We start from the raw sequence: 25,199 nt of genomic DNA on the forward strand, positions 1-25,199 counted from the left end.
ATAAGATATATTCCATTATTGGATATTTATAAGGCCCCTATTTCCTCATCTCCCTACCTCCCATTTCCGATGACTGTGCATATATTCATGCCAGAGACCTTTGGGGCTCCCTCCCCTCAGTGAGTAGTGTGATGGGGGAGGACAACCTCCAGTTCTCTGTACTTTGCTGGTGTTAATGAACCAAAATGATGTGACGTAAATGACCAAGATTAATGTGTTAGATGACAGATAGCAACTGGGCAGCATGGTGGTGCAGCGGTAGAGCTGTTGCCTTCCAATAACAGAGATCCTGGTTTGATCCTGACTACGGGTGCTTGTCTGTACGGAGTCTGTACCTTCTCCCCGTGACCTGCGTGAGTTTTATCCCACTTTCCAAAGACATACAGGTTTGTAGGTTAATTGGCTTGATATAATTGTAAAATTGTCCCTATTGTGTGTAGGATACTGTAAGTTTGCAGGGATCACTGGTCGGCACGGACCCGGTGGGCCGAATGGCCTGTTTCCGCGCTGTATCTCTAAACTAAACTAAACTGCTTACTATTGTTGATTATGAGACAGACACAATATTTCTTAAGACTGAGAAAAGTAAACAGCATGGGAAATAATGAACGGAAATCCAACTATCTGGAAAATAAAGTTAGGAAGACAACTTCAGAGGAGTTGCTGGTTTTTCAAATGCCACCATTTGAAGATAGAATGCTAATTGTGTTACGACTTGATATCAAGGAAAGTGTAAATGCTTTTGGAATGAGAAAGAGATGCTACAACTTGTACATGTTTTTTGAATATTAATGTTAATGATGGGAATTAAGTTACTGTGAACCGTGGAGGAAGAGATAAACATATGTAGCAGGGTGTAACTGATAGGAAGTGAGAAAACATTGCTGAACCCTTACCTTTCTACTTTTGTGAGATCAATTAACTTTTTCCTGCATTAAACCAAACCCCTTGCTGAAGCTGTTGACATGCCTTCTCAGCCATCTCTGCCTATTCCTGCTTTTATTCAGCCATCTCTGGCTATTCCTCATATTCCAACTTTCTCCAAATGGGCCTCAAGGAAACATCAAAATTCTGGCAGGAAATGTGACTAGCATTAAGAGTTACATTCCCTTTTTAAATAGGCAGAGCTGACCAATCCTAAGGATGGAACCATTTATGCCCTACTAAGAATGACATAGAACATATAGAGTTTGCCACAACCAGTCCACAGTAGGATACATGCTCACATATCTTCCCTTTCCATCTAGCACCAGTCATCCTGTCAGGGTATCTTTTTACTCATTTTTCTCTCCAGTACTCTTCTAGATGCCTTTTGAAAACAGGAGCTATTTTTCAGGAACTTCGCAGGACAGCAAATTCCACAGTCTAACAACTCTCTGAGATAAATAAATAATGTATTGACAGCCATTTAATTAGATAAGGAAGTATATTGAACTTAGTGTGATTAATTTTGGAGACTCCCTAATTTTGAATTGCGTACGTTTTATGACTGGGCAGTGTGGGGTCAAAGGAAAGGGAAATGGCAGCAAGTGGCAGTGATGACTGGGAACCCAGTACATTTGATTTCCCCTTGTGCTGTGCAGTTTGGACATCATATCTAACAACATTTTTCCAGTGGGTCCCCCATCCAGAAGCCAGTTTCTTTAACATTACTGATCTCATCTCTGGTAAGCAATTCTCTAGAGGAGACTGCAGCTCAGGAACAGGTACACAGCACATAATCAAGCTTGTAGAAGCATGAAAACAAAGATCTTTAGTAATGTTTGATGACCCTCTCGGAAGGTACAACACTGAATAACTAATCTCAGTGGAGAATAGGTGACTGATCCCTGGTGGGATGCAGCAACTCCTTGGAGGGATAACACCCAGAGTGTGACCCAATCCCAGAACTAGATCATGGGATGATTCGGACAGAAATTATCATTCTCTGGATAGAATGAGGGATCTTCTTCTTGCGTTTGAGGCAGCAGAAGCAATGTAACGCCCTCCAGGCGCTTCTGCTTCCGCTGTCTCTGTTTGTTGTCGTTTGCCTGACTGAGGTCAGTTGACAGGGCTCACTACGGGGAGGTCGACAACATGAGCCCCGAATGAGGGATGAAGGTTGTGAGATGGAGCTGGTGATGAGGCCTGATCGAAGGCAAGAAAATACTTCCACTTTTCTTGCTGACAAGAAATACTAGAATGCAATTAAATTATTCAACAAAGCTGACCTCATCTTTTTATAGCTGCCATAATTTTCAAGGTCACGTAAACCGGGCCGGTCAGATTAAACATAAAGGAATGTTTAAACCAAAATCAAACTTCTTTATCTAATGAATGATCAACACCATCTAGGTGTGGGTTGGTTGCTTGCCTTCTACGCTGCCTCTTTGAGAATCAAAAATGGATATGTAAGTTTTGAGATATCAGATTTTACATCTGCCCCAACTCCATAGCCTTTTTGTATTTGTGTCCATTCTCTCATCAACCCAGAATTGGAATTTCACAATGTTATTAACAAATCATCGATTTTCAAAAGAAAAATGACCCACCACTTCCAATCTTTCCTGCAAGCCATAACTACTTATGATACCATCCTTCCAAATTATTTTTGTACCATCTCTAGTGTTCTATGTTGTTTTGTGGTGTAGAGAATAGAACTCTGCACAGTTCTCTAAGTTTGTGCTGATCAGAATTGAACTGAAGTTCAATATAACCACATTATGTCCCTAAAGTTAAACTCCCATGATTATGTTGCATTTTTATTTACTTTGCTCTCTTGCACCATTTTTAACAATGTGCTCACTTGTATCTGTAGGTTTTTTGTTGTGCTGTTCTATCCCATTCTTAATTCTTACTTTCTACCTACATGGATTAACTCACACTTACGTTAATAATTATTTTCAAATTAATTGCCCACATCTTTATGTTTTGTAAAGTATGTTTGTACTCTTCCTTAGAGTTTGCTGTACTCCATAATTTAGTATAATTTACAGAATTTGATATGTGTCATTTAATGAGAAATCCAAATCATTTATGTAAATTATGAATAACAATAGTCCCATTATTGGTTTTCACAGTATTCTGCTTTCCAACTTTCTCCAATCTAAATAATTATCCTGTATCGCTTGACCTTTTATTTGTTTTCTCATCAATTTAGCTGTTTATCTATTGTACATTCTGTAACCTTTTCCATCATATCAATTATGTCTGGCATTCACTTTACCATGCCAATCCAATTCCCATATCAGGTTAACATTAAAGATCAGAACTCCTGTCTTCATATAAACAAAGAGTATTTTTTAGAATATGAAAACCAGAGAGCTTATCCTAGGCTTTTCTGATCTGGAGGTTGAAATTTACAAGTAACATACTCAAGTAGACCTTGATTGCCTTATTTCCAGAAAAGACTTCAGCAGAGGTTTTAAAGAGATAGGCCAGAAAGACACTCCATTAAACAGATCATCTGAACTCTGTAGAAATGAAAGCATTGCAATTTCACAACACAGGGTCTAATCACTAAGTTCACCCAGACCAAGAAAAGTGTTCACAATTTAGTAAATGTGAATCCTTTTAGATTATTTTATTATTTAAATTGATTGCGGGGTTTATAAATAATGGTGCAAATCAAACTGATTCTGTGGGGACCAGAAAGAGGGATTTTGTGACAAACGCGACAATAACATTTTACAACAGGGCACAAACTGAATAATAAAATTAAAAATGGTTATAAAGACATAATTGAAAAGGCTGACTCTTTTGTATGCCATTCTGAAAGCTTGCTGGTTAATTAATAAGAGTGTTGAAAATAATGCAAGGACACTAGCCAAGTAAATACATCTAAACGTATCTTCTTACAGTAATTAAATGTGGTAATCTCAGTCTGTAGGAAAGTGAAATCCTGTTAAGTTGTCTATTGATTCATACTGAATTGATTTCATAACATCATGTCATGAAGTGACACTTATTTTTAAACTAGTTGGACATTACAAATGTTGAGAAGCTAAAAGTATATTACTGTATTGGAGAATATCAAATTGGACTCTAAAAGGAGATTAAGACTTTAAACTGTTCCATTGTATGTTAAACACTTATTATTCGAAGTGCATAATTTTGAGACCCACACAAAGGAATTATAATCACCCCTGATAATTGAGTTCCCGGTGCCCATCTTCCAAGGAATGGCTTATTTTAACTAAAAACTGTTGTGAATTGCCCCTTCTTGAAAAAAGATCACGACCACAGTAGACGAGGCTTCACCCTGGTAGCAACTCACACAGATACGGTTGGGGTAAATTCTGCACCAAAGCTGCGACATTAATAAGGTCGAATAACATGAATAAACAGCGAAGCGCGACAGCGCATCTCCTCGGAGTATGAAGCTCAAACTACGAAGCCGGGACTGCCTGGACATGTGGATCGGTTCAATCTAAATATATCTGGATTTGAGCTTCTTTGATCGTGAAATGGGGCTCATCGCGGATACCTGTGGCTGTTTGTCACATAATAACTCAGCTCGTAGCGACAATAAAGTCAAATCCCAAAACGCACATACCAAGTCAGTTTATTTAAGGAATCTCGTGTGTGTGTGTGTGTGTGTGTGTGTGTGTGTGTGTGTGTGTGTGTGTGTGCACACATGTTCAAGACATATTACAATATAATCACAGGAGTATCACGGCGAGTGTTAGGCGGCATTGTCAGTAACCGTATTCAAAACAAGTGAAAAAACACGCTACTCCTGTCAAATTCGTTAAATGTGTCAGCTGACAGACTCTGTTTATTTTTCACTGTGGGTCTCAATTATTTTTTCAGCAAATTATCAAAATTATCAAAATGAGAGTTAGGGGAAACGGAATTGAATCCTTCTGTTGCTGGGAATCATCACCATTTCTAAAAGTGGGATTTTTGGTATAGATTATGGATGAATTGTTAAATCGTTCTATTCAAGCTTCGGGGTCAATGCGTAGGATAATTCATAAGATTCAAGTACTAGTTATAAAATGCGCCAGGCAACACCATCGTACACATTCTGCAAGTAATCGGCCTTTCCCCTTGGATGCATACATAAGTGAAAAGGATTCTGTTTACGAACTGTTCAGATCTTGGCAAAAAGGTGAGTTAATCTACCCGGACACAATCCTGGATTTTTATCGCCCTCCCCCTCCCCTCCCCTCCGCTCCCCAATTTCCACACGTATTACCATATTGCAACTATAAGACGAGTCGAGCCAGCAGCTTCTGAGAACAGGCGGCGAGGCACTCGCATCGCGAAGGACGTGCTTTAGTACAAACACAAGCGTGTATGGTAGACATGATATTTTGCCTCAGTATACGGTTGGCGTACTATGATTTGCGAATAACAAGAAAAATCTCAATATTCATATTAAGATATTGCACTCTGATTATAATGAGTTGTTTGAGAGAAATTGCTCACCTCTTTTTAGAAATCGACCTGTTCAGGTTCTTAAACTTACAATCAATTTCACATTAATCTTACCTATTGAGGTACATTGCATTGAAAAGTTGAAAAGGATCTGTTTGCGTCTCCGGCTAAGATATGTTTACTATTCCGTGAACATACTCTGAAACCTCGAAAGGTAAAGCTAAATCAGTGCGCACACAGCAGCAGCCGAAATAAAACGCTCAAAATACAAACGGACTATTTGCACCTGTTCTATCCATTTCAATGCCAATAAGTCCACGGGTTCCTCAAGGTTTATAGCTTGCAAAAGATGCGACACCTGGGTAGCAATGGTACATTTTTCATATGAAGCGACAAAACGAAATCGCTCAGGATAGTATTTGCACGTATTCTAAGATTTATACAAGCATAATAATTAGTTGGGAGATGTGCACAATAATTTATTATCCGAATAAATATTTATAACAATATTTATAAATGTTGTTTGTTTATATTTTCAATAACACGTGATTGTTGAAGACTTTATCGACCTTCCGAGTGATTTGGTCGGTACTATGGGACCACTTCATATAAGAATATTGCGTCTCATTTAAAATAATTTGCCTGATCACGACCGCATTTTGCAAAGCGTTGGCAGCGCCACTTACTGATCAGCTGATGAATGAATGAGGGCGATCTGTGCATAATCACTCTAATTAAAATCCTGCATCCCAGATGGAGCATTCATCTTCCACAGCCTGCCACTCTCTCAAACATTGCTGCCGCCGCTGCTGCTATTGCTTTCGCCCATCTGAATCTTTTGCGAGTGGCCCGATGGTTTTCCAAAATATCTTCATTTTATTTGAAGATGAATTTTGAAGATGAATTTTGTTTGAAACAAAAAAATACCTTATAAAATGCTTTGCTCCAAATAAAACGGTTTCAGTTTCAACTGGTTGACCCGAAATAATATTCTACAGTGAGAATTTTGAAACCCTTGACTGTCCTTATTGTACAGAAAAAAAAAGTTTTTCTCTTAAAAACTACATATTATTCAGTTAACATACATTTTGACCAATAATGCGCACAGAGAATTGCGCATTTGGACTGTGTAAGGCCAATTGACAATAAATTATGACAGCAATTACACCCGAAGATTATAAAGATAAAAAGAAAGATGTTTAACCAACGTGAGTCAATGAAGATGTGGACAATTGTCTTGCAAAAATGTTTTGATGGTGGCTTATATCAACACGGAGACATCAATGCCTGTGATTGTGATTCTAAATGCAAGTGTGAAAGCACTTTCATACATTTGCTGCCTACTAGAATTTAGACGGTTAATAAATGTTTATTAAAGCAAAAAGTTAAAACTTATGTATAATTTAATTATTTGAATGAAATGATTTGTTTTTATTTCAGCGATATTGTACCCTGACGGTTTGAAAACGCTAGATTTTTGATAACTGAGTATAGGATCTATTAAAGGTATCGGAAAAAGAAACATAGAGAGGTTTCAAAAGCTTCGAGTTCTTTTTATTTATCAACGTTTTCAACTATATAGTATCCAGTTGAAATCACGTTCTCCTCGCTGGTCTACTTGAAACGTTCAACTTAATCAAAACGCTAAAAAAAGAATTGGCCTTAATATGGTTTTACATTATGAAGATGAGAAACGTCATCATGGAAAACATTTAAAGAACTGAATTTCCTTTGTGACGAAGTAGCTGGTTGCACTTCTATTATATTTGTTTATGCAGAACCCACGTTTAATCGTGCTAATTGCCGTCTCGTCAAATTGGGATGATTGTAATGGGAAGCAATTTTCGAAATTTGTGCAGAGATTCTAAGAAATTGTTTTAGATTCAGTGCCTTATAAAGCCTGCGATATTTGGCACATTGAGTTTTTCGATAAATTGCACGTCTGATGACTGGCAGCATTCATGCGCTATAATAGAGTATTATTTGTCCGTTTTGAATAATGTGAAGCGGTTACTGAAAGCGTCTATCCTGAAATTGCTTTAACTTTTAAAAAGGGATGATGAGTCACAAGCGATTACACTCGGAACTGGGGCTTTGTTAGATTGTCATTACCTCTAAATGTTTTAACCGTTAGCACAACTCATTCGCATAATGCACGGATCCCGGTTTAAAACCACGATCTGCCATGGTTGTTAAAAGTCCTAAATTCCCCATATGATAGACCTCGTGGATTAATGTTTTAAAATGCACGCAGACTGGAAGTTTATTAAATCCTAGTTTTCTGTATGGATTGTTATCAATCTGCATGATTTCACTCCCAGCGGGTTGTTAAAGTCTGTGGTTATTAGTAAAGATGTACGAATGCGTCTTAATTAATCCGTGAGTTACGTACACTAAAAAGTGAATTTCGTTTTAACGTGCTGAATGCAAGCCATTCTTTCTGATGTATTATCCACTCTTAACTGACGATGTTTGTAAAGATGTAACACGCCAGTTCTTTAAACCCCTTGGCCACAACTTATTCAATCAAAATAAATAAGAACAAAACGAATCTTCACAAACTCACTTGTTACACCGTCAATCAGTCTTCTTCGACACAAAAAAATGCCTTTATCCCTCCCCTCCCTCTCCTGCCCCTGGGCCGGTCGGAAACGCCTTAGTGACATCTTGTAATCACAGCTATCGGTAAAATCCAGTAAACATGGCAGAAATGCACTGATTTAGCACCCTAAAACACAGTGAAGAGCAATATTCACCCGGTGTCAACCAGACTCTCAAAAAATGCAAGTCTAAGCAGCTTCGTTATTTCTCACAGTAGATCAAACAAGAACCATAACAGCGGCGTCATTTTGATCAAGATCACAGTCCCTAAGGGTAAGCTTTAGCTCGTTTCAGGATTGCGACAGGCTTGCGATTAGTAATTCAGATCTGCGGTTCATACTCTGGATCCTGAACATGTTAACTTTGTAATGCACACCTGCACTTCTCCTTCCACGATGTTTCATGATAATGAATTGGCCACAAATAATGCAGCCAAGTCTCCGTACAGCATATGCGTGCTGTCGACCAGTGCTAGTATTTTTTTACGTGGTCTACTTTGTAAAACAAAACTTAAATATGTGCACCTGAAAAATTATTTACATTGAAGTCAAATTTATAATTTGTCTATTTATATAAACGTTTTATTAGCCTTCCAATATACTTTTGTCGGAGTTAAGATCGTTCCCGAACACTGCACCCCTCCCCAACACACACACACACACACACACACACACACACACACACACACATAGAAACAACGGTATGACAAATCGCATCTCGACAGTAACACATTAATAACAGCAACAAAGTAAATGCAATGAACTACAAACTAACACGACTATAGTAAAATCTCATCTATAAAAGATATCGATGCTGTAAGTAGGTTCCGGAGCATTTTCCAGTAAATGCACCGGAATGAGATTCAGAAATCATTGGAGAAATTAGTACAGTCATGAATCCCAACTGTAACCTTCACCCCAAAATGGCAAAATAACTGGTTGCGTTAAGCCAAATTGCTATTTTAATCGTAAAGCATACAAGTTTCGTGACCCTCCCTCAACTTAGGTAGCCCATTCTCCTCTCCACTCCTTTGAAAATGTGCAGCCTTTTGATATTTGATATTACTTTGCAAGACGCGAGCCTCTTGGACTATCTGGCAATGGATCAAAATGACCGCTGAGTTACCGTGTACTGTACACACGAACTTGAATGTATCATCAATTACATCAACGTGCTGAACGCTGCGGTGCTGCAGCGGGTGATTGACGCCTGCTGCCCACTTGCACACACCGCCATTGGCTGTGACCTGTCTGTCGCGGCGTGCTGGGCACTCTGAGTGGCTGACGACTCGCCCTGGCCGTGCAATAAAACGTTTGATTGGCTAAGAGCTGAGCGCAGCGGCACTTCAAAGGGTGCGCTCAGTACAATTGGGTCGAGTAGTCCGGAGAACAAGGCAGTGAGTGAGCACACACCATCCCCAACTCTGGCAGCGTAGTTCCCTTTCATTTAAGGACACCGCACAGTCAAAAAAAAAGGAAGCAACAATCCGCCATGGCAACCTCAATACTTGGGGTAAGTTGCGCAAACTTAACGCTAAATAGTTGAGTAAGCTTCGTCTCCAAATGCATCGTAGAATTTGCGGGCGGTAGACCTTGTAACAGAAGCAGGGGACATATCACTCATCTTGGTGTTTAAATGCAGATTATTTGACGGAAACTTTTCAGGTAGTTTCTCAGTGATTGTGTTCGGTGTTATTTTTGTTATTTTTATCTTCGATCATATATTACTTTGCACAATGATTCCACCACCAGGAAGAACCCAGGTTTGGGACCACTCCGTTGGCAATGCTGGCCGCCACTTGTAACAAGATTGGCAACACAAGCCCACTGACAACTTTGCCAGAATCAAGTGCATTTGGGAAGGGCGGATTTCATCCATGGAAACGTTCCGTCTCCAATTGTAACCTGGGGTCAGGCCTGTCAGGATTCAGCGTGGCCAACAACCGAGCTTCTGGCGGCATGAACAACGGGTTCTCGGTCAGCAACGGTTCCGGGAACAGCGCCTTCTGTTTAGCTTCCACTTCTCCAACATCTTCTGCCTTTAGCACCGAGTACAACCTCTTCTCCAACTCCGTCTCAGCGAGTGTCAACACGCAGGACACGGGACAGTCGGCGTTCATATCTAAAGTCCACTCGTCCGCTGACACGCTCCAGGGAATGTACCCCAGGGTCGGGATGGCTCATCCATATGAATCCTGGTACAAATCCGGGTTCCACACCAGCATTTCCGGCGAAGTTGGTAACGGGGCGTCCTCCTGGTGGGATGTGCACACTAACCCCAGCTGGCTGGAAGTCCAGAATCCAAACGGTGGCCTCCAGCCCTCCCTGCACTCTGGGGCTACCCAGGCGTCCCTGCATACACAGCTAAACACTTACAACGCAGACTTTTCCACCCTGAGCCACTCCGCCTTCAGCTCCACGGGCATCGGTTCCACCGCTTCTCACCTGTTGTCCACGGGGCAACATCTCGCTCAAGATCGCTTCAAGCCGATGATTCCATCCTATACGGATTCCACCTCGGCTGCAATCGCGGCCAATTCCATGATTTCAGGCCCGTCAGCTTTGGGAAGCTCGTCCAGGTCTTCCCGACGATACTCTGGCAGAGCAACCTGCGACTGCCCCAACTGCCAGGAGGCCGAGCGCCTTGGACCTGCCGGAGCCAGCCTTCGGAGGAAGGGCCTCCACAGCTGTCACATCCCAGGCTGCGGTAAGGTCTACGGCAAGACTTCTCACCTCAAGGCACACTTGAGGTGGCACACTGGCGAGCGGCCTTTCGTTTGTAACTGGTTGTTCTGCGGCAAACGCTTCACCCGATCGGACGAGTTGCAGAGACATTTGAGAACCCACACGGGAGAGAAACGCTTCGCCTGTCCGGTCTGCAACAAACGCTTTATGAGAAGCGACCATCTAAGTAAACACATCAAAACACACAGCATCGGCGGAGGCAAAAGGGGCAGCGACAGTGACACCGACACCAGCAACCTGGAGACCCCGAGATCAGAATCGCCAGATATCCTAATGGAGGCTGTACACTCCAATAGAGCAATCAAATCAGTTACTCCGGTACAAAACGATTCCTAAATCTAATCCCCACAACGGGAAATTATTAAAACTTTATGTCCAATATGACTAGTAAGTACCTGGAGTTCCAAGCCCCGTACTCTTACGGAAGCTACATCTTGACAAAGGTGAGCAAATGTGCATCAAATGCTTGGGACTTGTTTATCTATGTATAAGATTGTCTAAAATTCTATGTACAGAAAAGTTCAAAGTGTCCTGTGTTTCCTCTTTTTTTTCTTGTATGTGTTTGATAAAACTATTTTGTGACCGAGTCGCACTTGAAACTGGGAGATATATGATTTCGATGCACTTTGTGAAAGTCGATATGTAATAAATTGCATATTAATCAGCTCGTCCACTATATGAACTGCAAATCCGCGCCGCATAAAATATTACATGCATTTATCTGTATAAATAAATTGTGCAAGTACAAACTTGGGACATTTCTGTTTTACTTTCCCTTTAGCGATCCCCTCCCCAAATATTATCAGGATAAACTAAATCGAACGCAATTGATAAGAAAAATATATATATTGACAATGGTACTGGAGGTAAATCGATTGATGTGATTGTTTCCAAATATTTAAATAATTTCAATAGCTTATTGGGCTGTTTATAGATTTAGCCATATCGAAATATGTCAATGCAGAATATTATCATTGTGCATATTATTAGCTATTTTTACAAGACGCTTGAATGTACGTGTCTGACGTCCAAAGCGATTACAACGCTGTGAAGACGAGGCACAGCTGAGTTCTCTGTGGAATAGGAGAACAGTTAATACCCCGTAGCAAACATTTCATGCCTTAATGAAAAGCTTGTTAAATGTTAGTAATTTTGACTTGGAACACACAGCAGCCCCCAGTGCCTTGTATTCACGATTAGAGATTCATGTCTTATCAAATATCCAATTAATCTCCGAGACATCATTTGTTCCCTTGAACTTTATTCGAGCTTGTCCAAGTAAAACTCTTGAGATTTCCAGCGACAAAGCGCCATTGACGATCCATTTTAATTTTTCAAATTAACTGGACATATTTGCATGTCAAACGAATAAAAAAACGAATTCAAGATAAAATGTGAGCGTTGGTGGTGCTGGGGAGGCATGGAGTTCTCGATTTGATAACCTTGCTTTTTATGTTATGAAGGCAACTGTTTCATAGCTTTTCAAACGCAGCAAATGTATGCTAATGCTGAATTTGAAATGCTTATGTTCCCAGTCAAATGGCCCTTAAACGTTATTTGAATATCACTGGCTTGGGCATTGAAAAGGTTCAAGGATGCTCTCTGACTTCTTTGTGATTACTCACTGCAGCGTCTGAGGCAAATGAAACCAAACGAATAATTATAGGCTAGGCTCAGGCATGGGAACACGTTAGGGACCGGGATCTCATTTACCCAGGTTCTTTCAAACTCTATTCAGTTAAATTGACCAGAGGTAATTATCGGGGGAAAAAAGTTTTGATTATCTTTTGTTCTCCGCTCTCACGCATTACAACAGCAAATCTGCTGAGATTTCCCTTTAATATTTTTAAAGCATCTGTCCCATAATTTCCCCTCACATTTATCCTAACAGCAAGTAGGCGCCGTAATCATGGTGGGAAGTTATCTGCAAAATTAAAGTATATCTCCACAATCAGGGCATTAAAAAAAAATGATTTAGTCAGTGAAAAGTATCGAGATTATTTTTTTAACTGGTCTGTCCGATATGGATAATTGTGCGTGCGCTAGTCTGCAGGGAAAGGTGGGCTGGTTGGTGCCTGAGGAACTGCGCAGAAGTTACCGCCAGTAACTCTGTCTGGCTATTCCTTGTGTTTCTGGTATGCATTCTCAGTGGGTGTTGGGCAGAAGTCAGTATTGTTTTCCAGACAGAACCAATGGAGATCAAAGAAAATCTTACTGGTCCGTTTCACGACAGGCCACGGGGTTACAATTCCCAGCTGAATGATCAAGGCTCGTTTAGGATTGCTTTTGCCCCTCTCGGGTCAAACAGTTGTCCATCATTTGAAACTCCCAGAGAGAAAAAAACAAACATAAGAAATGCACCGTGCTGGGAGTACTGTAACATAGCGTGTACTCAAAAACACAATGAAAGTCTTCGGCTAACTTAACTTATTACATTTCGCCTACGCATTCTTCATTATCACAACGATTACCGACTTGCTTATTTATCATCTGTGCTAAAACGCATTGTAAAATACACGAACGTTGGACGCCAGCAAAATAGCTTAAATGCACAGCGAGCAGCGGGGATTTATTGGCAAAACAAAACACTATCATGCTGCAGTATGTTAAAGCTCATACAGCTTTCATGGTTTTACATAAGCGGAGTTGTTGTAATTCAGCGACATTAAAGATAAATCCAATGTAGCAAATAGAGAATTTGAATTAAACGAAAACGGTTTCCCAGTTTAACAGAAAAAAATGTAAGCGCGCTCTTTCACAAGTGCATTCTAAAAAGTGCAATATGAAAATCGCCAAAACGACACAACACAGTGAAATTACTTTTCACAAATTTAAGACATGCGGGTTTTTAATAAGGTTTGGAGATGCATTTTACACAATATCATGATTTAATTTATGTGAGCAGAATTAGAAAATGGACAATGTCCTCGCTCATTATTAAAATCATTTATCCAGCAGGTAAGGATATGAAATTATAATTTCAAAAACATTTTAACTTTAGGATAGATACATGGAAACTTTCCCCAATATTCCCCAGTAATACAAATACGTTGTTTGTATATATCTCAACGTTTAAAAGTAAAAGAAAACCACTGACTGATAAAGGTGCGACCGTGTTGACCGACACAAAAGTATTAACAAAATGCAGCAACATGCATTTTTTTTTAGTCAAAGTTTCAAGTCACGTACACACTCCAAATTAGAATTTAGGAAGCTGTTTAAAGTGGAACAATCGTGGATTATTTGGAGGGAAGGCAACAATACGCGGGGTTTTATGTTAACATAAACATTGGCTTGTTCTAAAAGAAGCACCGCAGAACATTAAATAATAATAGTTGGGCAGACTGCATGACGCCAACTTGGTTAGGGATACAATTATTATAAACTGACTTTTAACCTAATTGGGATCTCCATTGAGAGACGGTTCAATTTATTTTTTTCGTGGGGAAACTTTTTTCCCTTGAAACATTTTCTTTTACCGCTATCATTTGACAAGAAGAAAATGTTTAGAGTGTACTTTATACAAGAACTTATTTGAAGGAAAATACAATTTGTGTAAGTCAGCAACTCGTGGATAGTAGCGCCGGGGCTGACTTGTAAACTCCGGCGTTCGAATTTATGAAAGGGTTGAAAGCTGAAAAGATTTGGTTAGCCTGTTGACTTTTCTTATCGGCAACACCAAAGCGCAGCGATTCCTGCAAATTACGATGCCCCAATTGTTCTGACTACTCAAGTCTAGTCTTGTTAAATTCGTCGAAAATTCCTGCTTTTAGCTTATTTGCAACTCGCTGCTCCCATTTTCTTAAACCACGACTATAGGGCGACATCTACTGTCTCCACTTCCAGTCCCCGTTTTCAAGAGACTATGTTGGTTTGGTATCTCAGTGGCAAGGGGTAATATTATACATGACATATCAATCTGAAGAGGGATCCCGAAATGAAACGTCGCCTGCGTCTATTCCCTCCACAGATGCTGCCTGACTCGCCAAATTCCTCCAGCACTATGTTTTGATCAAGATTCTAGCATCTACAATTTATTATGTCCGGTAATATTAGCTGCTGGATCTTGTCGATTTCTTGTGGTGGTCAATCAAAGTGTCTATTTAATAACAATGCGAATAATGGTCATTGTCCGTTAATTCTCATATATTCACCGTCCAGTGATCCTTATTTCTACAGGAAACGCCACAAGATGGCATTCTTATAAATATCCGTTGCCGTAAGTACTTTATAAAATAAGGTCTAATACGATGAACACAAACACATATATATTCAACAACCAACAATGACATGTGACTGCACACTCTAAATGTGTTTTACGATAAAATGCCAGGATTGGGAATTAATTGTCTTAATGTTCTCGTATTGACCCCCCTCCACCACGGAAAATTGGAATATTTGATACTACGCCGATGTGGCGATTAAACAGCAAGAAACGAGTCGCAGTAAAAAGAAAAAATCTGTGGCGGGATGCAATATAACTAATTGTAAAGTATGTATTTTTTAAGTGAACTCCGGTTAGAAGCTAGATAAGTGGCAGCGGCAAATCAAATGTCTCGACCCGAAACGTCGCCCATTCCTTCTCTTCAGATGCTGCCTGTCTCGCTGAGTTACTCCAGCTTTTTGTGTCTATCTTCGGTTTAAACAGCACCTGCAGTTCCTTCTTACACAAATCATATCTTAGCCTGGTTAAAAACAATCAGAACAAGCATTCGGCAGCCACTTGGCTGCAAACCAGACGCCCAGGCTCCGACTCGTCGAAATGATATATTTCTAAACAGGTGTTTGCCTCGATTCCCTGTCTGTTTACCAAGTGTCAGGTACAACAATAGAACCAGCTGCTTGTAATGAGCGATGGATTAATTAAGTGACACCTTTCACTTTGATTGATGACATTAATGCTCCATCAAAAAATTACTGCAACATTCCACAACACTCAGTAGTACTTTGCCGGCTGTTAATGTCACTATTTTTTTTTAATATTCAAGACGTTGGTCCTGTAAGAACGTTTATCAGTACAAGTCTGAGGGAATCTAATCAAATCTGGATCAGCATGCCGTGGTATAAGGTCACCCACCCGCTTCGTCAACTTTAACTTACTATTATAAACAACAAGCGCTGTAAATTAGCTTTATGTCGATGCCAAAAGTCAGAGAAAAAGACACGAACACCTACCAATGTACCACCAAATGAGTTCAGTCAATACCACCCACCACATGATCTTACAATATGAAAGAAATACAAAACTTTCCTTCGAATATGTGGTGGCAACTTCAAAAACCAATACAAATACTGTAAACGCGCAAATTAAGCATTTTTCCAAAGCAAAAGCCAGTTTCAGTCACTTAAACAAATTTATGAGAAAGCGTGATCAATTTCGACATCATGTTTTTTGCCACTGCTGCAATTTGCATTCAATGTCTAATCTTAATACCCGAGATGACCATGTACCGATAAAACTAACAGAAAATTGCTTATTTTTAAAAAGTCTTCTATAGATCGTGCTGTGTTTCGATTCAGAGGTTCGCATTTCAGAACAATTTGCTTGTCAAATTTACATCAGTTTCAAACACCCAGCGATCTCTTTATATTGTCATTTTTAGCCAAGATTCAATAAAAGGTCAATAACTTTTCAAAGAAAAACCATTATGATGAATCGATAAGGAATGGTGCTTGAAACAGCTTTTCACAGAGCGTACGTTTTAGAGGTTGCCCAGTAAAGGGACTTTAATTTGGAAACATCCTTACACTGCCAATATTTTTTAATTGGCAGCTTGTTCAAACGAGACGTATGCGTATGTACGAAGACATGATGTTTTCTATCTCTCAATATGTTCGCTAAATTTAAAAAAAATATTGTCACAAGGCGCCAGCCAGGGTGGTACAATAAGCCGAGCAGAGAGATCACCTTTAAAACAAAACTCGTTACCTGAGTTTTTAATTATAGTAATTTTGCCCATTCAAGTTATAAGTTGAAACGTCTAACAGATGATATACAACTACCTCAATTAGCATCAAATCGTTCATAATCGAAATCTAATGAGCTATACAGTGTGTATTAATCAATGACAACATAAGCACACACTTACATAAATAATAATTTACAATTATTTATGGAATATCATTGGGGGTCTATTAGAGAAACAGCTGAACTCGAGTATAACAAACATTCCCCTTCATATACCTCTGCTAGCTTGAAGAGGGCAGTGAAGTGAAACATGACAGAAAAACGTCGCTTAAATTGATATTTTATCTCCTTTTTCAATTCCAGTCATACAACACGTCTTTCATTGGAAAAGTTCATTTCTCAATTGGTATACATAGCTGTTGGCTCTCAACAGAGCAAGAAAAAAGAACGTAGTTAGTAATTGTTAAACGAATGCACTTCCATTTTATTCTGTGAACCCATTACTCATACTATGACATCGATGAAAGCTGCAGTAACATACCTTCTCCAGAGTGGTCCTATGGCGGGAAATAACATGAAACATTTTGTGTGACATGGCGACAAGTCCTTCGTTATTCTTCTTCTCCGCAGGAAGCATAAGCACTTAGATTAAGAAAATAACTGCAGATGCTGGTACAAATCGATTAACCGAGTGGTTATAACCTGTGACATCTTGGATCAAACGATCTCCTTTTTTTTTGGGGAGGAACGGTATCTGAACACTAGCTAATCAAGTTTGCAGAAAACTAATCCAGATACATTTCTTATGTTAAAGTGCAAGACGAAGACGCTAGGACACACACTGTGCAATTTTAACGCGGTGTTTACTGTTTATTCAAACATGGAAAGAAACATGAAAATATCCAATAAACTGCGCAACAAAAAGATTCACAGTATCTTCAACATAGATGGTGGGAAAAATGCAAAGCATCATATGACATTATTCAGCTGGATTTCTTTTGTCACACGTAAATAAAAGTTAATTTTAATGTCAAAGAGAAAACAATTAATCACATTTATAACACTGTTAAATAACACAGAATCCAATCGAAACCAAAAAGATTCGAAAACCACACCACGCATTCAACTGTGACGATTATTCCGTTTTTGCGGGTAATATATATGACATTTTATGTGAGCTTTTTCAGCATGCAAGGAAAATATGTTTCTCCGAGTTATTTCGCAACAAATAGACAAGACTGCCCTCTACCGGATAACCATTAATACAATATATTTTCTTCAAAATAGCCATCTCGCAGATTTAAAGCACAAATGTCCAATTGGGACATGGCAATGGGTGAAAAGGACAATTCTGTGTATTTCACCATTCCGCGGATTATATCCATTATATGGATTTTACCAAATAATGGATTACAACATTGTGAACAAATAATGGGGAGATAGACGACGTAACATAAAAGTTGATTCTGATCAATGTCATGTGAATACTTTATTTTTTTAAATACCTCATCCAACTAACTCATTGGGATGAATGAACACATAGACCTATCCGGTTGCAAGTTGGACTCCTTGTTTCTGTTCAGTGACACTGGTTTTATTAATATTAGAAAATAACTGCAGATGCTGGTACAAATCGATTTATTCACAAAATGCTGGAGTAACTCAGCAGGTCAGGCAGCATCTCGGGAGAGAAGGAATGGGTGACGTTTCGGGTCGAGACCCTTCTTCAGACTGATGTCGGGGGTGGGACAAAGGAAGGATATAGGTGGAGACAGGAAGATAGAAGGAGATCTGGGAAGGAGGAGGGGAAGGGAGGGACAGAGGAGCTATCTGAAGTTGGAGAAGTCGACGTTCATACCACCGGGCCGCAAACTGCCCAGGCGAAATATGAGGTGCTGCTCCTCCAATTTCTGGCGGGCCTCACTATGGCACTGGAGGAGGCCCATGACAGAGAGGTCAGACTGGGAATGGGAGGGGGAGTTAAAGTGCTGGGCCACCGGGAGATCAGTTGCATTAATGCGGACCGAGCGCAGGTGTTCAGCGAAGCGATCGCCGGGCCTGCGCTTGGTTTCGCCGATATAAATAAGTTGACATCTAGAGCAGCGGATGCAATAGATGAGGTTGGAGGAGGTGCAGGTGAACCTCTGTCTCACCTGGAAAGACTGTTTGGGTCCTTTGATGGAGTTGAGGGGGGAGGTAAAGGGACAGGTGTTGCATCTCGTGCGGTTGCAAGGGAAAGTGCCCGGGGTTAGGGTGGTTTGGGTAGGGACGAGTGGACCAGGGAGTTGCGGAGGGAACGGTCTCTGCGGAACGCAGAGAGGGGAGGGGATGGGAAGATATGGCCAGTGGTGGGGTCCTGTTGTAGGTGACGGAAATGTTGGTGGATGATATGTTGGATCCGCTGGCTGGTGGGGTGGAAGGTGAGAACGAGGGGGATCCTGTCCTTGTTGCGATTGGGGGGAGGGGGAGCAAGAGCGGAGCTGCGGGATGTAGAAGAGACCCTAGTGAGAGCCTCATCTATAATGGAGGAGGGGAAGCCCCGTTTTCTGAAGAACGAGGACATCTACGAAGCCCTAGTCTGAAACACCTCACCCCGGGCGCAGATGCGGCGTAGACGGAGGAATTGGGAGTAGGGGATAGACTTTTTGCAGGGGACCGGGTGGGAAGAAGTGTAGTCCAGATAGCTGTGCGAGTCGGTGGGCTTGTAGTAAATGTCTGTCACTAGTTTTTCTCCTGTGATGGAGATGGTGAGGTCCAGAAACGGGAGGGAGATGTCGAGATAGTCCAGGTATATTTAAGGGCAGGATGGAAATTGGAGGTGAAGTGTATGAAGTCAGTGAGTTCTGCATGGGTGCAAGAGGTAGCACCAATGCAGTCGTCGATGTAGCGGAGGTAGAGTTCGGGGATGGGGCCAGTGTACGTCTGGAACAGGGATTGTTCGACGTACCCGACAAAGAGGCAGGCGTAGCTAGGGCCCATGCGAGTGCCCATAGCTACGCCTCTGGTTTGGAGGAAGTGGGAGGAGTCAAAGGAGAAGTTGTTGAGGGTAAGAACCAGCTCTGCTAGGCGGAGGAGAGTGTTGGTCGATGGGGATTGGCTGGTTCTACGGTCGAGGAAGAAACGGAGGGCTTCGAGACCATCCTTGTGGGGGATGGAAGTGTAGAGTGATTGGACATCCATGGTGAAAATGAGGGAGTGGGGGCCTGGGAACCGGAAGTTATCCAGGAGATGGAGAGCGTGTGAGGTGTCTTGGACGTAGGTGGGGAGGGATTTAACCAGGGGGGATAGGATGGAGTCGAGGTAGGTAGAGATAAGTTCGGTGGGGCATGAGCAGGCAGAGACAATGGGTCTGCCGGGACAGTTGTGTTTGTGGATTTTGGGAAGGAGGTAGAATCGGGCCGTGCGGGGCTGGGGAACTATGAGATTGGAGGCACTGAGGGGTAGATCGCCGGAGTTGATGAGGTCGGTGATGGTGCTGCTGATGAAGGTCTGGTGTTTATCGGTGGGGTCATGGTCCAGGGATAGGTAGGAAGAGGTGTCTGATAGTTGTCGTCTGGCCTCGGTGCAGTAGAGGTCAGCACGCCAGACTACCACAGCCCCTCCCTTGTCAGCGGGTTTAATTATTAAGTCCGGGTTGTTGCGGAGTGAGTGGAGGGCTGCACGTTCAGGAGGGGAGAGGTTGGAGTTAGTCAGGGGAGTGGAAAATTTGAGGCGGCTGATGTCACGCCGGCAGTTTGAGATAAAAAGTTCTAGTGAGGGTAGTTGGCCATACTGGGGGGTAAAAGTGGAGGGGGTCCGTTGGAGACGGGAGAAGGGGTCATCAGTGGGGGGTCGGGACTCCTTGCCATGGTAAAAGGCTCGGAGGCGGAGGCGGCGGAAGAAGAGCTCCACGTCATGGCGGACGCGGAACTCGTTGATGTGGGGGCGGAGGGGAACAAAGGTAAGGCCTCTGCTGAGGACCGACCGTTCGGTGTCTGAAAGGGGGAGGTCAGGGGGGATGGTGAACACCCGGCAATGGTGGGGGTTGGGGTCGGATGGAGGCAGGGAGGCAGGTGGAGGGGATGTATGGTGGGGGGGTGGTGGGTTAGCTGGGCAGAGGGGGGCATGAGGACCGATGTGTGCTTGGTTTCGCCGATATAAATAAGTTGACATCATGGTTTTATTAATGATGGACAAGGGAGAAAAAAGTCATCTCAAATATCAGTTGCTCAGGATTATACAGCAATGTCTGCTGGATCTGGGTGCACCAACGGAGCAATTCTTGAGCTGACCTAGAACCTAAAGATTCTGAATTTAAATCCCCATATCAACAAACTTGGCAATTTATGACTAATATCTTTCTACACTTTAAAAATCAAATTGGTTCAACAATAAGCTTCTGCATGTGTAATTCCAGTCCTGAAATATGTGAATGGCACAAAACATAAACTGCAAACATAAATACTAAAGTTTGAGATGCTTGGACTTCGTATACATGAAAGCTATGAATGGACAATTGTTAGTATTTCCACATTCCATATTCTTTTCAAATCACATAATACAGACCACAGGGTGGCCAACTAACCAACCAAGTTATTGTCTGAGCTAACATAAAGAATGGACAACAGGTGAGATTCAAAAGACAGTATCCAATTTTATAGTGTTCCTTGGGAGGATTCATGTATTCAGGATAGAAAGAAAATATTGGTGGTAGGAGAATTAAGGTATAGTGGACGAGAGGTGGTAACTAACTTGCGGTAAAAATATCATTTATTTTCCCTGGTATTATGGCAAATAAATAATTACATTTCAGGCAGTGATTAATGGCTTTGTTTTGAGGCAATATTTTAATGTATAGCTAGTCCAAAACAACACCTCAACGACAGCCCTCATTTGGCTAGTAGTTCACGTTCTTGTTCATCTTCACTTAGATAACAATTTATGCATAGTTTTAGCATCAGGGATCATGCAATGCGATTTAAATTAGTTTGGTTTATTGTCATGTGTACTGAGGTATAGTGAAAAGTTTTTTTGTGATGTGCTATCCAGTTGGACTGCACATGATTCCAATCAAGCTGCCCAGTGTACAGATACAGGATAAAGGGAATAATGTTTAGTGCAACATAAAGTCCAGAAAAGTTTGATTAAAGATAGTCCAAGGGTAGATTAACACGAGCATAGTTAGAGTAAGAAATGCTGCTGTTGGAGTAGAGGTTCAAGAGTGGAACAATTGTAATAAATGATTGCAGATCCACCTCTGAGACCAGCACACTTAGAGTCGCTTGGCTTGGGCGGCACCTTATTTATGGGTCAGTTGTTTGGATTCTACCACATTAAATTCAACCATTATCTAACAATGACAGAGTTTGAGTTTCCTCGTTGTAAAGTTTGAAATCGAAAAGTTTGGGTGATCTCCGTTCTCAAAAATGTAACCAAAAAAAAATCCCTTGCTTAAAATAATTTTGAGATTGAATTATTTTATGGCATTATTATTTCCAGTCGATAAATAAATGTAAATGTCATCCACAATAAGGGAAACATCAGCAACTGAAGTGTGGTATTTTAATACAAATGATTTATAACATTATAAAACTTTTGAGTCCTTTTCATTGGCTGCAGTACATATTCTTATTCTTTCTCCTTCCATGATTACCCCATTGATCATTGGTTTTCACTCAGTTTCATGTTAGAATTAACATGATTCTAACTCAAAATTACTGGTGCAAACATATCTATCATTGATGTTCTTGGTCGCTGAAGTCCACAGGTCGTTGCCTTGAGCACTTCACTTAAGTAAAATACACCTTGACATTCCTTTCCTGTATCCTTTTCATCATTCTTCAATGTCAACCCTGCATTACAACAGTGACTAGACTCTTGAAAACTCCTTCATTGACTGTACAAAAGCACTCTAGGACCATGCTGAGGCTTTATATTGTCGTGGCATTGAATTGAAGGTCTTTCTTTTAATTTTTTTAATTCAGTCTTTCCATGCAACCTAGCTTTTATTTTCCAACCATGCCCAAAGAAACCAATAGACACCTGCAGCTTTCTGATCCTATTTGGTATCTTATCCTTTATGGAAATCTCGACATGTCTGCAGACAAATCAGCCAGGTAGACCAATACAGTTGAGCCCAATTATGTTCTCAATTAACAAACCATAAAGAAGTAATTGGGTAGTAAACATGACGAAAAGCATTTGCCTGGATACTGTTACTATTTATAATTTCTTCCATGAATTAAAAGCAATTGATTCAGTTGATCCGAGGGCTTTCTTATCTTTATAAGTCACTACCATAATATTTACTAAGACAAGAGGAGAGACCAGTTTCACGATGGATCGAATAGCTTGAACAATTAGAACCTTGTCAATTATGGAGAGTGAGGATTTGTGAGAAAAATCAAGATCAGAGTAGCAATGTGTATAAAATCATGCGGGTTTTGTTAGGAATGAAAGCTTAATGAAATAATAAGGCAATGATATCGAAGGCCACAGCAGGAAACAACAGCAAGAAATTAAAATTAATGGTGTTCTATCTGATAACATGAAAAATTCGTAAAGGCAAATAACAGAAACAGAAATATAAATGAGTTAATCTCACATCCATTACTGATATTTTGTTTGCACGGTAACAAACATTCTGAACTAGATATCCTAGAGTTTTAGACAAAGCAGGCAAATGGTAAAGGAGGAGAAGCCTTGATATTAAAGGAGATCATAATAAACAATGGGGCAAAAACCCAGGAACTCAGGATATAGAATTGGTCTGGCTGGAGCTAGAAGTTGACATAGGACTGAAAACACAGCAAATTGAAAAGAAATGAGGAGCATGTGATAAAGATAACATGATAATCCTGGGGAATTTAAGTCTCGTATCAATTGAGCACACTAATTGGTAAAATTAGCTTGGAGAGCAAACTAGTTTTCTACAGAAATATACAAAAGAATAAATTAGGGAACCGATCATTTTAGATCTGGTATTATGATGGTGGAAGGTTGCTTCTCGGACTGGAGACATGTCAATAGTGGTGTGCCTCAGGGTTCAATGCTGGGCCTGTTATCATCTATATCAATGATTTGGATGAGAACAAACATGGCAAGATTAGCAAGTTTACAGATGATACACAATGGGTGGTTTTGGAGATAGTGAAGATGGTTGTGAAAAATTGCAGAAGGATTTTTAACGATTGGCCATGTGGGCTGAGGAATGGTTGATGGAATTTAATAGAGAAATGTGAGAGGTTGCATTTTGGGAAGAATAACATTGGTACGACCTACACAGTGAATAGTAGGGCTCTGGTGAATGTTGTAGAGCAGAGGGATCTAGGAGTGCATGGTTCCTTGAAGGTTCAGTCACAGGTAGATAGGGTGGTCAAAAAGATGTTTGGCACATTGGTCAGAGTATTAAGCATAGAAGTTGGAAGGTCATGTTGCAGTTGTATAATACGTTGGTGAAGCCACACTTAGAATATTGTGTTCAGTTCTGGGTACCATGTTATAGGAAAGATGTTTAGTTTAGAGATACAGCGCGGAAACAGGCCCTTTCAGCCCACCGGGTCCGCGCCGATCAGCGATCCCCGCACATTAACACTATCCTACACACACTAGGGATAATTTTTATTTTACATTTACCAAGCCAATTAACCTACAACCTTGTACGATTTTTGGAGTGTGGGAGGAAACCGAAGATCTCGGAGAATACCCACGCAGGTAACGGGGAGAACGTACAAACTCCATACGGACAGCACCCGTTGTCAGGATCGAACCCTGGTCTCTGGCGCTGTATTCGCTGTAAGATGGCAACTCTACCGCTGCGCCACCGTGACCGCCCTTGAATGTTGAATGAACAACCTTGAATGTTGTCAAGCTGGAAAGGATGCAGAGAAGATTTACAAGGATGTTGCCAGGGCCAGAAGGTCTGAGCTATAGGGAGAGGCTGAGTAGGCTGGGACTCTATTCCTTGGAGCACAGGAGGATGAGGAGCGATCTTATTGACGTGTGTAAAATCATGAGAGGAATAGATCGGGTAGATGCACAGAGTCACAAAGTGAGGTTATCCACTGATGGCAAGAACAGGAAGGCAGATTGTTATCTGAATGGTGCCAAGTTAGGAAAAGGGGAAGTACAACAAGATCTGGGTGTCCTTGTTCATCAGTCACTGAAAGCAAGCATGCAGGTACAGCAGGCAGTGCAGAAAGCTAATGGCTTGTTGGCCTTCATAAGAAGGAGTTGAGTATAATAAATAGACAATAGGTGCAGGAGTAGGCCATTCGGCCCTTCGAGCCAGCACCACCATTCAATGTGATCATGGCTGATCATTCTCAATCAGTACCGCGTTCCTGCCTTTTCCCCATACCCCCTGACTCCTCTATCTTTAAGAGCTCCATCTAGCTCTCTCTTGAAAGCATCCAGAGAATTGGCCTCCACTGCCTTCTGAGGCAGAGAATTCCACAGATTTACAACTCTGACTGAAAAGGTTATAGGAGCAAAGAGGTCCTTCTGCAGTTGTTAGGACCCCAGTGAAACCACACCCAGAATATTGTGTGCAGTTTTGGTCTCCCAATTTGAGGAAGGACATTCTTGCCATTGAGAGAGTGCAGCGT

General features: G+C 41.1%; 1 protein-coding gene across 1 annotated transcript; it reads left to right on the forward strand.

Moving 5' to 3' along the window:
* The first annotated feature begins 9,304 nt into the window (after window positions 1-9,304).
* On the forward strand, window positions 9,305-11,445 carry sp9 (sp9 transcription factor). Its single transcript, XM_078404533.1, has 2 exons — window positions 9,305-9,474; window positions 9,714-11,445. Exons 1-2 carry the CDS (start codon window positions 9,454-9,456, stop codon window positions 11,040-11,042), a joined length of 1,350 nt encoding a protein of 449 aa, XP_078260659.1. The 5' UTR covers window positions 9,305-9,453; the 3' UTR covers window positions 11,043-11,445.
* Window positions 11,446-25,199: the final 13,754 nt, after the last annotated feature.

The sequence above is a fragment of the Rhinoraja longicauda genome, chromosome 8, assembly GCF_053455715.1.
Source record: "Rhinoraja longicauda isolate Sanriku21f chromosome 8, sRhiLon1.1, whole genome shotgun sequence".
In the NCBI taxonomy this organism is placed as follows: Eukaryota; Metazoa; Chordata; class Chondrichthyes; order Rajiformes; family Arhynchobatidae; genus Rhinoraja; species Rhinoraja longicauda.